This window comes from Corylus avellana, chromosome ca10 (assembly GCF_901000735.1).
Source record: "Corylus avellana chromosome ca10, CavTom2PMs-1.0".
In the NCBI taxonomy this organism is placed as follows: Eukaryota; Viridiplantae; Streptophyta; class Magnoliopsida; order Fagales; family Betulaceae; genus Corylus; species Corylus avellana.
The window spans coordinates 1,846,470-1,861,995 of NC_081550.1; the positions used below are offsets into that span (position 1 = coordinate 1,846,470).

The window sequence follows — 15,526 nt, forward strand, 5'->3', positions numbered from 1 at the left end:
GCATTTTTCACCGGCCACTAAGCGCCCCCTCTTTTAAAAGGGGGCGCTTCATTCCAAACATCTCATTTTTGAGGTGTTTTTTAGTAAAAAAATGTCCCAAACTTAAATTCTAGTCGCCATAAAAACCAATGAGTCCCAAGTGCCCCTAATCAAGCGTTACGAAATCAATAGGGACCTTTTTTTGGCAAAAAATGCCCCAAATGACCATGTCACTAAACCCTTTTTTTTTTTTTTTTTTGGTGGTGGCCACCCCAAGGGCTAAACCCTGGATTTTGTTTTTGAAGGTTTGGCCCTTGGGGGTGGCGAACCACCCCCTTGGCCCTTGGGGGTGCCCAAACTACTCCCTTGGGCCTTGGGAGTGGTTCGGCCACAACAACTCTTTTTTTTTATTTTTTACTTTTATTTTTTATTATTTTTTTAATATGACGTGGTAGCTAAAAACCTAGGTACCACGCCACGTGGTGTCTTGAAACCACAAGTACCATGCCACGTGTAAGGGGATGATATGGCACTCCGTTAAAAAAACCTAACAGAATCTTGACGGAGGTACCAAGTGAGTTCATTTGCCTACCACAAGTATCATTTGTGACACTTTTGAAAACTCAGGTGCCTATTTGATTTTGGTGCAAACCATAGGTAGTGGAAATGTATTTAACCTTTTTTTTTTTATACAATTTTTTTTGAAAATGGAACCTATATATTTGTCATTTAAAATTAAAAAAAAAAAACTTGAATGAGAGGCTTGCTTGCTCTTTTGAAAATCAGTGTCTTACACTTTAGCGTATATAATTTATTCAATGATTATATATATATATGTGTGTGTGTGTGTGTGTTTGTGTCTACTCTATGATTGTTTATCAATTTGGTTATCTCTTAAGTAATTATAATTTAACTTAAAAAATTTAGGTTTATGAATCACAACGTTAAAATTAAAAACTATTTATTTATTTAAAATAAAAGAAGTTGACATTCCAAAAAGTAATACACCGTTGGATTTTAATGAAGAAACTTCAAATCTCAAAGAGCGCCCTTTTAAATCTTTAAGGATTGTAGCTAAAAAACATCATTCTAAGATTCTAGTTGTGGGAACCTAAGGGTTGCAAGTGAAAAATATATATTTATTTTCTATTTTAAATTGTGTATATTATATTTTTGATTTGGCCCTTACGTGTATACACATCATCATTGCCTCCGATATCACATGTTGGAGAAATAAACACCCAAGGAATAATAAGACTATTAATATATCATGTTCGGGCACCACTTAACTCAAAAATTGAAGTTGTATTTTTAAACTCAATTATATAATATTATCCGCTCACGAACTTTTTTACGCTCACACATGTATACTTAATAAGGTTTATAACCAAATGCAGATTGCCAGACAAGGATCTACTAGCAATTATTTCTAAGCAGACACATAGTTGGTGGCTATGTTTGATGGACATGAGCCATCTACTGAAACTACTGAAGAAAATTTGAAGCTGCAAAGAGAGCAGTAGAGAGACGAAAACCGGGTTAAAGATCAAATGCAAGCCAACAATTTGCCAATTTCAATCTGTCTAGCGTTCTGGTTTTCTAAAGCTGTGAAGGAGTTTGTTCTTTTTATAGAGAACTCCTCTCATGCGCAATTTTATGTTTCAGCTAAAATATGCTACAATGGAAATGTCTTTCCATGCCTTTTGACTTGGGCAATGACCATTTCATGTAGGAAGAACAGAAGCCAGGTTACCAAACTATGCTATCCCAACAGTCTCCTTGGAAGCATGGAGACTTAATTTACACCCTTTTGGATGGTGTGTTTGTGTGAATGAAAGTGACCTCAATACCACAACTCCTTCAAATTTTAGGAAAAATTTGTAAAATTGGTCTCTAGATTTGTGCTTGTAATATGTTGATGCACGGATCATCACTGTGTCTTTAGGCCGCCCCTGGGGAGGAGCTCCATCTCCTTCCAAAAATGACAAATAATTTTATGGGGTATGCCTACATAACAAATAACTTATCTACAAATTCTAGCTATTTTTTCGTCCGGGTCACTATGAAATTACGAATATACTCTATAAAAAAAAAAAAGAAAAAAAAAAAGAGCAACCATTGGGGTGTTCCGACCACTCCTAAACCCACCTAGTTCTTTTCTTTTTTTGTTTGTTTGTTTTTTTTTTTTTTAAAAAAAATAATTTTTTAAGGTAAATTTATAATTTCATAATGATATGTTAGAAAAATGGCCGGAATTTGTATGGGAGAGTTATTTGTTACTTAGGCTTATCACATAAAGTTATTTATCACTATTAAAATCTCAAAGGAGTTATGTGTCCCAAGCACAAACCCAAGGACCAGTTTAGCAATTTTTCCAGGGTTTTATACAAATCAACAATTCTATGGATTGCAAAGAACAACATACTCCTTGTACTTATTTTAACTAAATTGCTCTGTTGTTTTTTTTAAACCTTGATATATTTAATTATATTTGTGTCACATAACAATCAATACCACAGATAATAATTTATAATCCAAATCATTGTAGGGATATACTCTGCTTGATATGTGGGTCCATCCATGAATCTTGTATCCTTTCTAATCCTCTAACGAGAGGACTTGTTGATGGGATTTGTCCATATTTAGCTACTGTCCGTGAAATGGTTAAAGCAACATTAAAAGCTAACATTATGCAACTGGACTTTGGCCAATTTGGAGCAACATTCTATATATTCTAAGTAGATCTATAGTTGTTGAAAAGTCAAAATCAATTGAAAATTTTCAGTTATGAGACAATGACATCCCAACAACACTGTAGTAAATTAGTAATGATTTCCCAGAAATCTCAAAATGAAAGCAATGCTTGCTTTTCTTTTCCCTTTTGCTTTTACCTTAAATTTTCTCTCCTGTTCAAATTTTAATTCACATTTATGTTTGGTTGTTTTCCTTAAATCCACCTCTGCCCAACAATCACAGTTTTCTTGAGCTTTCACAATCCCAATAATTCTCTTGGTAGTTTTTGTGTAGGTGATCTTTAAATAGTGTTGCTTGGTATGTAAATGCAGAGTTCAATGCTCTTATGTTTTTCATGGCTGTTGCATGAATCCTTTTTATGACCTCTGCAACACCCAACTTTTACTGTGACATCTTTTCCTGCAAAGAGTTGAGATTTCTGAAATGGTATTAAATTCAATTTAATGACATGGTGGTCTTGTATACATTTATATGCTATGCATGGTATGGAGTACCCACTGAACAAGGATCCAAAGATAGCCATTTCTGGACTTCTGCTACTTTCTTGAGCTTTAAGGGTGCTCATGGAGATTAATGACAAGGAAAAAACATCAAAGATGGATGATTATGAAGTGATAGAGCAGATAGGCAGAGGAACATTTGGAACTGCATTTCTAGTTCTTCACAAATTTGAGAGGAAGAAGTAAGAGAAAATCAATTTCAAAAGTCATATTCCTTATGTTCATTAAGATTTCAAACATGTTTTTACCTCAAAAAAAGCTTTTCTTAGTAACATCTTTACCAACTTACACGAGTTCTAATTCTGAAGTTAGATTTTTGGTTTTTATCTACTGTCTTATTATTATTGCATTGGTAATTTTAGGTATGTATTAAAGAAGATTCGATTGTCTAAACAAACAGAGAAATTCAAGCATGCGGCTCATCAAGAGGTTATCCTTCTGAATAAGCTGTATGCCAGTATAAATTTTTGGCTTTGAAGAATGAAGTTTTGGTTTCTGGCAATCGTGTTCCTATTATATTTTTCATCAAATTGAATTCTCTGAAATTCTCTTACATTTTAGCACGTTTATGTTTATGTTTTCTCTGATATCTTCTTCCATTCAAATTTCAGTGACTGCAATAATTTACTTTATAGTGTAGTTGAGCTTTTAGTAAGAAGACATAATGCGAAAGTAAAGGTGTAATTGTTTCTTGATCTTTTAAGTCTGGCTATGAAAAACCATTCTTTAAGGAACTCTGTTCTGTAGCATTAGCCCCAGGCAACGGGAAAAAAAAGGGGTATTATCATGCAGGAAATTTTCATATTGACTATTCTGTCAATCATTTTAGAGAGAGAAAACAAAAAAAGTTTTCTAAATTTAGAAAAAGGGAATGAATTTAATCATTTTTGTGGTCATGATTCATTAAGACAGAGGTATGAGCTTATAAAACAAATCATGTTCAAGTAAGGTCCTGATTCAATCATTTCTATCTGAAAAGAAAACCAGATTGTTTTTGTTTGTAAACAATTAAATTTCTATTTTGAGAAACATCTGCTTGCTTACTTAAATCCAAGACTGTTTTTTGGTAAGTTACTTAAATCCAAGATGCATACAAAAGCTATGTAACTTCTGACATTTGGTCCTGCTGCAGATGAAAATAATAGCACAGCTAAATAACCAGTATATTGTGGAGTACAAAGATGCATGGGTGGAAAAGGTAGTCTATTAGCAAGATGTTAGTTCAGTAATTTTACCCCATAATCAGAATTAGATTAAAATTTTCCATTTTATTTGCATGAATGTAAGAAAACATTATAATTTGAAAATCATGTCCTAAGAACCCTGAACCTTATTAGCAGGTTGGTTTTTGATTCATGTCTTACAGGAATGCTGTGTGTGCATTGTGACAAGTTACTGTGAGGAAGGAGATATGTAAGTTAGCACTACTTAAAACCTTGAACTTAGCATATTAAGTATCTAAATTGCTGGATTCTAAGCAAGTTGAGGGCCATTGCTCATTGGTGAAAGAACTTTGACATGGAATTATCATTCATCCCACTATTTCTTTTACTCTTGCCTTATCTTCTGAACTCCTTTTTCCTGAGAATCTAAAGCAAAGCTAATGCTGGAACTAGAAATTCTTTTTTGAACTTTCTACTCAAAGAAGCCTGTATATATACTTTTCTGTGACTTTCTAATACTAATCATACAGGGCTGAGACGATAAAGAAAGCTAGAGGAACATTTCTTCCAGAAGAGGTAGGGAACATAAAATAACTACATGAAATGGAAGTCCCTTCATGGAATTACATATGACAACTTGCACCTGATACACAAAATCTTTTAAGTTTTAATCCAGAAGCTCTGCAAATGGCTGACCCAGCTGTTGCTAGCGGTTGACTACCTCCACTCCAACCGTGTTCTTCACAGAGATTTAAAGGTACATACCTCTAGCTGCTATGAGTTATTCTGAGCAGAATATTTGCTGCAGTAATTAACTTTTTTATCACCTAATTTCAGTGCTCCAACATATTCCTTACAAAGAGCAATGACATAAGGCTAGGTGAGGAGGCATTTACATGAATTTTTACACACCATATTTGTTTTCATTTGTCTTTGAACAATGTTTATCCCACATTATATTTACAGGTGATTTCGGACTTGCAAAACTACTCAACAAAGATGACCTTGCTTCCTCGGTAATGGTTGAATTTCCTCTATGCCCCAGTGGTATTAGTGAATTGGCTGCAATGTTTGATATTAAAGTAGCAGTTACAATGATAATTGGTGCATCCCAAGAGGAAATACATTTAAAAAAGTCATACTTGTTTGACAGGAGATCAAAATAAGAAGTAGAATTGATTGAGCCAAAACGGATCAAGGCTTTGACCTACTCCTTCCTCTCCTTTGAGAGCTCACACCAAGATGGATCATGGATATTGAAAATTCTGGATTTAGACCCCAAGTTGTTAAACACACAATTACCAAGAAAATTTCCACAGTGATCAAAACCAAAATCCAAGAAAGCAATAAAAAAATTAACACAAATTTTTTTGGTAATGAAGTGAAAACTTTTTGAAAAACTCTTTAGAAGTAGAATTACTTTGAGGGCCAGCCAACACCAACGGAATACCCTAAACAAGACTTTGTTATAGATTGTTCTACTTACAAAACCTTTGTAATTCTGAAGATTCAATCTTGTAACCCCAGTAAACGAAACAGTTGTCAAATGTGGAAAATCACCACATTTCAGAGCTTCTTTGAGAGGTGTTTTTGGCTATTTAACTAGACCCTATCACTGTTTCTACTAATGATTCTCTTCTTACCCTAAGAGCTGTTTTTTCAATAGTTAATTTTCCTACAATTGAAGTTCTTTTTGAAATCTGACTGCTCATATTAACATATTTATTGTAATCCATATACAATGTAGGTTGTTGGCACTCCCATCTACATGTGCCCTGAGCTTCTGGCAGATATACCATATGGATACAAATCGGATATATGGTCATTAGGTTATATTTATCTTCTGACATTATTCACTAGTCATGTCTAGCAACCCAGTGGTATTACAACTCCAGAAATAACATTGGCTAATGTGACAGGTTGCTGCATGTTTGAAATAGCTGCATATCAACCTGCATTTAGAGCTCATGTAAGTGTTGCCTTGACCTATAACCATTGCATTTTCGACACGATGGAGTTGAGTATTGAACTATATATTTCAATTGCTGGCTAACAAGTAAATTGGATTATTGACAAATTAATGTAACAGGATTTGGCAGGACTTGTTAACAAAATAAACCGATCATACATGTCCCCACTTCCAATTGTGTATTCTTCTGCATTGTAAGTGAATGTTATGATTTTTTTTCTGCAAGTATACAAAAGCCAATATACAGAAAGGAATTATACAACTAAGATTGGATGGAATGCAGGAAACAATTAATCAAGAGCATGTTAAGAAAGAACCCTGACCACAGACCAACAGTGAGTTCAAATTGCAAACTCTTGTCATATCTTTCTGAAAGCAATGTCTTTTCCTGAAACTTTCACCACATTTTAGGCTGCAGAGCTGCTGAGGCATCCCCATTTACAACCATACCTTGCTCAATGCTCCAATATATCACCTGTTTTTATACCAGTGAAGTCTGAGTGCAGCAGCAAAATTAGACCAAAAGGAACCCAACTGTCTAATAAAGTTAGTGTTGGAAAAGACATCAGAGGTGGAAAGGCAAGGCCATCAAAGAATTTGGGAAGTGTTCAGGTAGGAAAAGCACATGCATTCAGTAAGGCCACAGCAAAGGAAACCAACATCTGTGGTTTTCTTAAAATTGAAGTTGAGACAAGAATAGTAGATTCCACTAGCTGTGCTGAGAAAACATCAAAAGCAGTAAAGGGTTCTAGAGTTATCTCTAATTCTGTTGAACAAATTGGAAATGCCCACTCAGAAACAGCCTTGGTGCATATGTTGTCATCACGTGCAGATAGGAAACACGGGTGTACCTCTAAGCCAAGATGCTCTTCACATTCTACAATAAACCTTAGCTCATATCTGACAAATGCTTCCACTGAAAATGCACCATTAGAAGGTAAAGTCACACTTCCGTGTGAAAATGGTCTAATCTCTAGTAAGCAAACAGAGAAAGAAGATATTTACGAATTGAATGGAGGTTCTAGTGACATCTCATCAATGAGTACGCTGACTTTGGATCATGGTGATGAAACAAGGATTGAATGGGACCCCCAAACTCAGCAAAGAGCAGAAGGTCTGGAGTCACTACTAGAGATCTGTTCAGATTTACTAAAACAGGAAAAGCTCGAGGAACTTGCAGGAGTGTTGAGACCTTTTGGTGAAGAAGAAGCTGTGTCATCAAGAGAAACAGCAATTTGGCTGACACAGAGCCTATTGAATATTCGCAAAACTGGCAGTGCAGCCTAGCAGAAATGTAATTTCAATGGTTCTTCACTTGTATTCTCATTAAGTAGACAAAATTTCTAGATTTCAAAAGCTAAGTTCACTTTCATAATCTGAAAATCATTGTAAAACATTTTATCCTTTAATTTCATTTTTAATTTAACCCTTTGAAATTCCTAAACTCATATGTTTCTTGATGGATAATGAGATCGACTTAAATTTATAAAGCCAATCAGTCTACTAATCAGATGCCCTTTGATAGTTGGAAATTTTGGTTGAATTGGAGGTTTAGAGGAGAGAATGATAGAGCATACAAGTGAAATTGCATTCCTGAGGACTGCATTTTTATTATGCTTCGGAAAGCCGTACAACATATAATGACCAAATAAGTTATGGCTTATCATCACGGATCAACAGTAAATGGCATGAGAAACAAAGTAATCAAGATTAATTAATTTTCTCCAAGACGGTGATCATATTGAACGCAAATTGGAAATATGAAAACAAACAAAACCTTAATTTATACAAATTGAAACTCAGGAAACCAAATTGATGACAGACTCTATAACGACCAATTGATAACAGACTCTACAGCGACCAATATGCAATTTTAAAGAAAAAGATTATACACCTATCTTTTAGGTCGTCCATGAATTCAAAATATGCAACTCTCCACTTATAGCTAAGAACTAATGAGCCACAAACTCCCCAAAAACCTGTAATAAAGCCAAGAACCACAGTAATTGGAAACCATGGGATTCTAGGCCCATCGTCCTCATCCCGAATATCTCCCTCGTTGCTAACAATATGGGCGCACTCATGTGGAAGAGGGGGGCCACAAAGTCCAAGGTTACCCTCATATGCAGAGGCATCAAAGCTCTGGAGTTGAGTGCCTGATGGTATTGGTCCATGCAAATTGTTGTTTGCAACACTAAAGGCATTCAAGAAATGTAGAGAGCTTAATGATGTTGGTACTTCACCGAACAATCGATTTGCTGAGAGGTCTAATATTTCCAAGTTTGTGAGCTCTGAAATTTGGACTGGGATGCTACCTGTGAAATTGTTATGACTTAAATCCAGCCAAGAAAGCCGCTTCAAACAGCCGATCTCAATTGGGATGTTGCCGCTAAGATTATTGTTTGCAACACAAAGTAATGGTCGCAGGCTTGAGAAAAAATTGTGCTGGTTAGAAATACCTTTGGTCGTAAATATTGGTAACTCGAATTGATTGTTGTCTACTAGAGCCTTTGGTGACACTAATGCCGTTAATGCACAAAGTTCATTTGGTAATTCACCTGAAAAAAGGTTATCATTTAAGTATAAACCGAAGAGTTTTGGAAGAGTCATCAACCAACCAGGAATTGAACCATTGATACGATTGGAAGATAAAGTTAGAAATTCTAGCTTCTTAAGCTTAGATAGCCATATAGGCAGTTGACCAGTCAGTTGGCACATATCAAGACCCAAATATCGAAGATTTTCAAATCCATCAGAAGTAACTATAATGTCATCACCTGGCATTGCCTCGTGTAGAAAATTCCTACTAAGGAGGACGACACTGAGTGCCTTGCAATGCATCAAAATTTTGATTGTGCCTGTGATATTGGTTAACCTATTGCTAGTAAGTGAAAGGAAAGATAAGAATTTCAATTGAAGCACATCAGGTTGGATTTGTCCCTCTAGTTGATTATCAGATAATCGAATTGCGATCAAGGACTTGCATGAGTAAAGGCTTATTGGTAAATTACCAGAGAAGTAATTAATCCCTAGGTCAATTATTGTAAGTTGATGAAGACTGGAGAAATTAAAGGTAGATATATCTCCTGTGAAAAAATTGGACCGTAGAATTAGTTTTTTGAGGTTTGTGCAATTCGCCAAAGATGGGGGCAAAGAACCTGTTAAGGAGTTCGTATCAAGGAGTAGGTGCTTCAATTTGGAGAGCTTCCCGATATCTAAAGGGAGGTTTCCACTCAATTTATTGCCATATAACTCAAGGTTGGTGAGTTTGGCAAGTTTCACAATATCACCACTAATGGGTCCTGAAAAATTATTGAAAGGTAAGTAAATCTCTTCTAACTCAGTCGCATTGTATATATCATTAGGAAGCAATCCTGAGAGAGAGTTAAAACCTGCCCGAAAAACCTTGAGTTTGGAACATGCCCCTAGTCCACTAGGAATATGGCCACTATGATGATTATGGGAGAAATCAAGGAGCTTGACCAATGAAGAGTTGATGCAAGGAAAGGAAGGAATAGGGCCCATGAAATTATTGTTGCTGACATTGAGCTCGATCAACCTCCATGCTCTTTGAAGGAATGAAGATTGGATTGTCTCACTAAATTGATTGCTAGATATGTCAACAATTTGAAGGGAGGCAGGCCAGCCATATATATCTCCAAATAGACGGTTGTAGCTCAAATCAATGACCTTGAGTTGATTCAAGGATGAAAACAATCCCTTAGGGAGAGGACCTGAAAGTAAATTGTGGGAGAGATTGAGGTGAGAGAGATGGGTGAGGTTTCCAAGAGAGGGAGATATGATCCCACTAAGGCCTTTAAAAGGTAACCAAATATGGGTGACTTGACGTTTAAGATCACAAGAAATGCCTTCCCACTTGCAACAATCAATGGAAGACCAATTTAGAGGAGGAGAAGGCATACGGTTGAAGGCTAAGGACGAGAGAGAGTCGCGGTCTATTTGGTTGCAGGCATGGTTGGTGGAGAAAATGCCCAAGAGAAACAAGGTCATGAAGAGGTGATGAAAAGGGGTTAAATCTAGCATGCTTCTTCTTTAATATGTCAAACCAGAAGAAGAATGGATATGAAGTATCCTAAAACGACTAGTATATATATATAATCATAATCATTTCAACTGATAGTTCTGTACACGTCAAGTTTGCCCAAATTGCAAGTCCTGTGGGGCTGGTTTGGAAGCACGCGTAGCTTTCCAGCACGAAGGTTCTTCCCCATATAACTTTCCACATGTGTCGATAAGTGTCTGAACAGCTTTAAAGCTTTGGAGTAATCTACTGAGGATTCGGCTTTAATTTTTTTCAACATTTTTAAATTTTTTATATTATACAGAATATTTTTATCATTTTAAACCCAAAATAAGATATTGCGAGTCTACCATTCAAAGCCTCCCAATGGAAACAAGACTATAGCCACCATGTCATGTCGTGTACAATATATGCTTTAGACAGACATGTGATTCACGACTAAAGCAACAAAAAAGAACCAGAATTTCCTCCTTTTTTTTTTTTTTTTTAAAGTACATATGATTCAAACAAGAAACCAAGGAAACAATTAAACAACAACAAGAAAACGTGCACAACGAAACAGCAAACAAACGAAACAGAAATATGATGGAATGTAAATAAAAGATAAATCAGGATTTTGTGGTTGATGTTGAAACACCAAATATAACATTTGATATTTTAAGTTAGTGAAAACTAAAGTCGGCAAAGTTTGTGATCTCGCCAAAATAGAGAAAGATGCGTTCAGGATTTCTATTACCCCTGTTGCTTCGAGTCGGTATTTAATATTGGGGGTTATGGGTTGGATCATTGTAGAATGCTCTTCACATTCTACAATAAACCCTGTAGCTCATATCTGACTAATGCTTCTACTGAAAATGCATCATTAGAAGGTAAAGTCACACTTCCATGTGAAAATGAATTTAATGCAAGGGAAAATGGTCTTTATCTCTAGTAATTGATCTGTAACTTTGTGATAGTTCTGTAGACGACAACTCTGCCCAAATTGTGAGTTCAGTGCCGATATAATAAAGATTGTCAATTATCTTTTGATTTTGGATAGAAATTAAGATTCTTGCGTGTAGTTTCATCTGGTAAGGTTTGGAAGCGTGCATGACTTTCCGGCATGAAAATTCTGACGGGATTGAGTCGTCGATTAAAAAACTTTTCCCTTTCCCCTATGATTGAACCAAGCAAAGTGATAGGAAAATAAAACAGCGACAACTTGTGGGCAAAACAAAAACAGAAAAAGTGTCAGCGACCACTTTAAAAGTGCATGGTTTCAACGACGTTGAACCTTCCTGGCTGCCGAAAAATTTGACCTATATATATATAGGTGAAATCATATAAGCAAGCTCTTGTGGGTGTGAATTATATATTATTCCTTTGGCCCAAAATGGTTGACCGTTGACCATCGGTGCTGGTGGTGGTAGCTTCACAGAAATTTCCAAAGCTAGCTAGGCTGAAATGTGCTCGTTATTTCTTTTGGTTGGAAATTTTTAAATTCTTTTTCCCCGTAACAGTTTTATTTTAACAACGGTGGGACCATGGGATCACATTGAACGAAAATTGAAATGGTCAAAACTAACAAAGCCATAAATTATATATTCAAATTAAAACTTGAGAAAGCAAGTTCGTGACAAACTCTAAACCAACCAATTGACGAAGACTCTAAAGCCACCAATATGTAATTTTAAATTAGAAGATTAAACACTTATTTTTTTAGGTTGTCAAGAAAATGGAAATATGAAACTCTCCACTTATAGCTAAAAATTAATGGACCACAAACTCCCAAAAAACCTGTAAAAAAGCCAAGAACCACAGTAATTGGAAACCAAGGGATTCTGGTAATCTAGTCTTTTTTTTTTTTTTTCCTGGTAATCTGGTCTTGTTTGTTAAGTTTTTGACCAAACAACTAAGAAATCCAAAACAATCTTGGATTGTTTTGATTAATCAAAGTTTGAAGATTAAAAAACTTCATGTATTATTATTATATTAAAAAAAGGTCTTTTAATATCTTCTTTCTAAAAACTATGTAAAAAAAAAAAAAAAAAAAAAAAAATTATTTTTGAAGTAAGGCTGTGTTTGGCAATGGATTGGAAAAATAGAGTAAAACGATAATGTAACAGATTTGATTGATATGAGAGAAAAAAGTAAGAATGTTTTGTATAAAAAAAAAATAAAAGACTTTGTTTTGTAGTGATTTTTTTATTTGAATAGTAATAAAAAGTGATTGATGTGATATAAAAAGCAAGAATGTTGAAATTGATTTTGAGAAGAATTTTTTGAATTGTTGGGTCCGGTCGGGTCCGGCCCTTTGCAAAACACAGCCTAAGAGTTTTTAGCTTTGTGGGGGTAGTTTAGGGTAATTAAAATTGTATGCTAACATGAGAGGTGTTATGTGAGGTCCAGCCCAGGTGAAAATTTGGACTTTCGTCTCAGCATGTTGGGCCCATGACTACTTTATTTGGGCTTGAAATCAAATAGACCACTAAGTACATGTTGGGCCATGACTACTATGTTTGGGCTGGGTTATAATTTGTGTTGCATCCAAATGAGGTGTTTTTGGTTTATCCATGAACTGGCTAAGTACATATACTGTATACGACAAGTCTGGTCTGGTGATGGATATCATAAGTCGCCAATAGTATATACTATTCAAGTGGTAAAGATGTTCAGAACAAAGCACCAAAACAACGAAAGATGTTGAAGCAACCAACCCAGGAAAGAAAGATTTGAATAATTTTTTTTATAAGAAATGCAAACGGAAATATGAGCAGGTAACTTGGTTGTTTGTCTTTCTTCTGCTTCTTATTTGCTAAAATAGGAACATTCTTGATTCTTGTAAACCATGCATGGTTTCAATCTTTTGGGCTGTCTCCTTGGATCATTTATGTGGGCTTTATGGGTTTAATCATGACATACATCCTCTGATGAGTCCTATCCCTATTCCAACTGCAAAAGAAATCACCATCATCCAGTGGCAGTGGGGATGTGACCACCGAGCTTCCTAATTATTATTATTATTATTTTTTGTTTAAATACATTTTTAGTACATGTGGTTTACACCAAAAACAAATAGCCACTTAGGTTTTCAAAAGTGTCACAAATAATATCTGTGGTAAGCAAATAAATATACTTGGTGTCTTTGTTAAGATTGTGTTAGGTTCTATAACGGAGTGCCAAGTCACCCTCACACGTGGCGTGGTACATGTGGTTTCAAGGTACCACGTGGCGTGATACTTGAATTTTTAAGTGTCACATCATATTTATAAAGAAAAAAAAAAAAACCAAAAAAAAAAAAGGGAGAGCTGGGGTGGTGGTTCGGCCACCCCAACGGCCAAACCCTCAATTTTGTTTTTGAGGGTTTGGCCCTTGGGGGTGACGAACAAGGGGGTGGTTCGGTAACCCCCAGACCGATCGTCTGGGGGTGGCCGAACCACCCCATGGCCCTTGGGGGTGCCCGAACTACCCCCTTGGGCCATGGGAGTGGTTCGGCCACCCCAGCTCTTTTTTTATTTTTTAAATATAATGTGGTACCCAAAAACCTAGGTACCACACCATGTGGCGCCTTGAAACCACAGGTACCATGCCACGTGTAAGGAATGATGTGGCACTCCGTTAAAAAAACCTAACATAATCTTGACGGAGGTACTAAGTGAGTTTATTTGCCTACCACAAGTATCATTTGTGACACTTTTGAAAACCCAAGTGCTTATTTGATTTTGGTGCAAACCATAGGTAGTGGAAATGTATTTAACCCTTTTTTTTTTTTTTTTTTTTTTTATAAGAAATTTTTTGAAAATGGCTCCAATATATTTGTCATTAAAAAAAAAAAAAAAAAACACTTTAATGTGAGGCTTGCTTTCCCTTTTGAAAATCAGTGTATTTTTTATTTGCTTGTTAGAGAATATTATAAGATTTATATAAAATTCGCTTGTAGAAAATTTCAAGAGATATATGTTTAAAAAATAGTTGGGAAATGTTCATAACCAGAGCAAAAAATTAAACACTTTAGCGTATATAATTTATTCCATGATTATATATATATATATATATATATATATATATATATGTTTGTTTCGACTCTATGATTGTTTATCAATTTGGTTATCTCTTAACTAATTATAATTTAACTTCAAAAATTTAGGTTCATGAATCACAACGTTAAAATTAAGAACTACTTATTCAAAAGAAAATAAGTTGAAATTCCAAAAAGTAATACATCGTTGGATTTTAATGAAAAAACTTCAAATCTCAAAGAATGCCCTTTTAAATCTCTAAGGATTGCAGCTAAAGAACATCATTCTAAGATTCTAGTTGCAGGAACCTAAGGGTTGCAAGTAAAAAATATTTATTTTCTATTTTAAATTGTGTTTATTATATTTTTAATTTGGCTCTTACCTGTATACACATCATCATTGCCTCCGATATCACATGTTGGAGAAATAAACACCCAAGGAATAATAAGACTATTAATATATCATGTTCGGGCACCACTTAACTCAAAAACTGAAGTTGTATTTTTAAACTCAATTATATAATATTATCCGCTCACAAACTTTTTTACGCTCACACATGTATACTTAATAAGGTTTATAACCAAATGCAGATTGCCAGACAAGGATCTACTAGCAATTATTTCTAAGTAGAGATGCATAGTTGGTGGCTATGTTTGATGGACATGAGCCATCTACTGAAACTACGGGAGAAAATTTGAAGCTGCAAAGAAAGCAGTTGAGAGACGAAAACCGGGTTAAAGATCAAATGCAAGCCAACAATCTGCCAATTTCAATCTGTCTAGTGTTCTGGTTTTCTAAAGCTGTGAAGGAGTTTGTTCTTTTTATAGAGAACTCCTCTCATGTGCAATTGTATGTTTCAGTTAAAATATGCTACAATGGAAATGTCTTTCCATGCCTTTTGAGTTGGGCAATGACCATTTCATGTAGGGAGAACAGAAGCTAGGTTGCCAAACTATGCTATCCCAACAGTCTCCTTGGAAGCATGGAGACTTAATTTATACCCTTTTGGATGGTGTGTTTGTGTGAATGAAAGTGGCCTCAATACCACAACTCCTTAAAATTTTAGGGAAAATTGTAAAATTGGTCTCTAGATTTGTGCTTGTAACGTGTTGATGCACGGA

General features: G+C 35.3%; 2 protein-coding genes across 2 annotated transcripts; one reads left to right on the top strand and one right to left on the bottom strand.

Moving 5' to 3' along the window:
• Positions 1-3,017: 3,017 nt before the first annotated feature.
• On the top strand, positions 3,018-7,896 carry LOC132163246 (serine/threonine-protein kinase Nek6-like). The gene is made up of 13 exons (XM_059573457.1): positions 3,018-3,415; positions 3,596-3,662; positions 4,366-4,431; positions 4,600-4,646; positions 4,927-4,972; positions 5,073-5,153; positions 5,234-5,276; positions 5,363-5,412; positions 6,144-6,225; positions 6,316-6,365; positions 6,486-6,559; positions 6,649-6,700; positions 6,777-7,896. The coding sequence occupies exons 1-13, from the start codon at positions 3,297-3,299 to the stop codon at positions 7,650-7,652; spliced, it is 1,653 nt and encodes a 550-aa protein (XP_059429440.1). The 5' UTR covers positions 3,018-3,296; the 3' UTR covers positions 7,653-7,896.
• Positions 7,897-8,101: 205 nt separating this feature from the next.
• LOC132164584 (receptor-like protein 2) lies at positions 8,102-10,409 on the bottom strand. The gene has a single exon (XM_059575115.1). It carries the CDS (start codon positions 10,407-10,409, stop codon positions 8,217-8,219), a length of 2,193 nt encoding a protein of 730 aa, XP_059431098.1. The 3' UTR covers positions 8,102-8,216.
• Between the last annotated feature and the right edge of the window lie 5,117 nt (positions 10,410-15,526).

Coding starts and splice junctions, on each gene's coding strand:
- LOC132164584 (XM_059575115.1), bottom strand. CDS start 10,409: ATGCTAGATTTAACCCCTTTTCATCACCTCTTCATGACCTTGTTTCTC.
- LOC132163246 (XM_059573457.1), top strand. CDS start 3,297: ATGGAGATTAATGACAAGGAAAAAACATCAAAGATGGATGATTATGAA. Junction 5,413..6,143: donor AAGATGACCTTGCTTCCTCG/GTAATGGTTGAA, acceptor TATACAATGTAG/GTTGTTGGCACTCCCATCTA. Junction 6,560..6,648: donor ATTGTGTATTCTTCTGCATT/GTAAGTGAATGT, acceptor GATGGAATGCAG/GAAACAATTAATCAAGAGCA.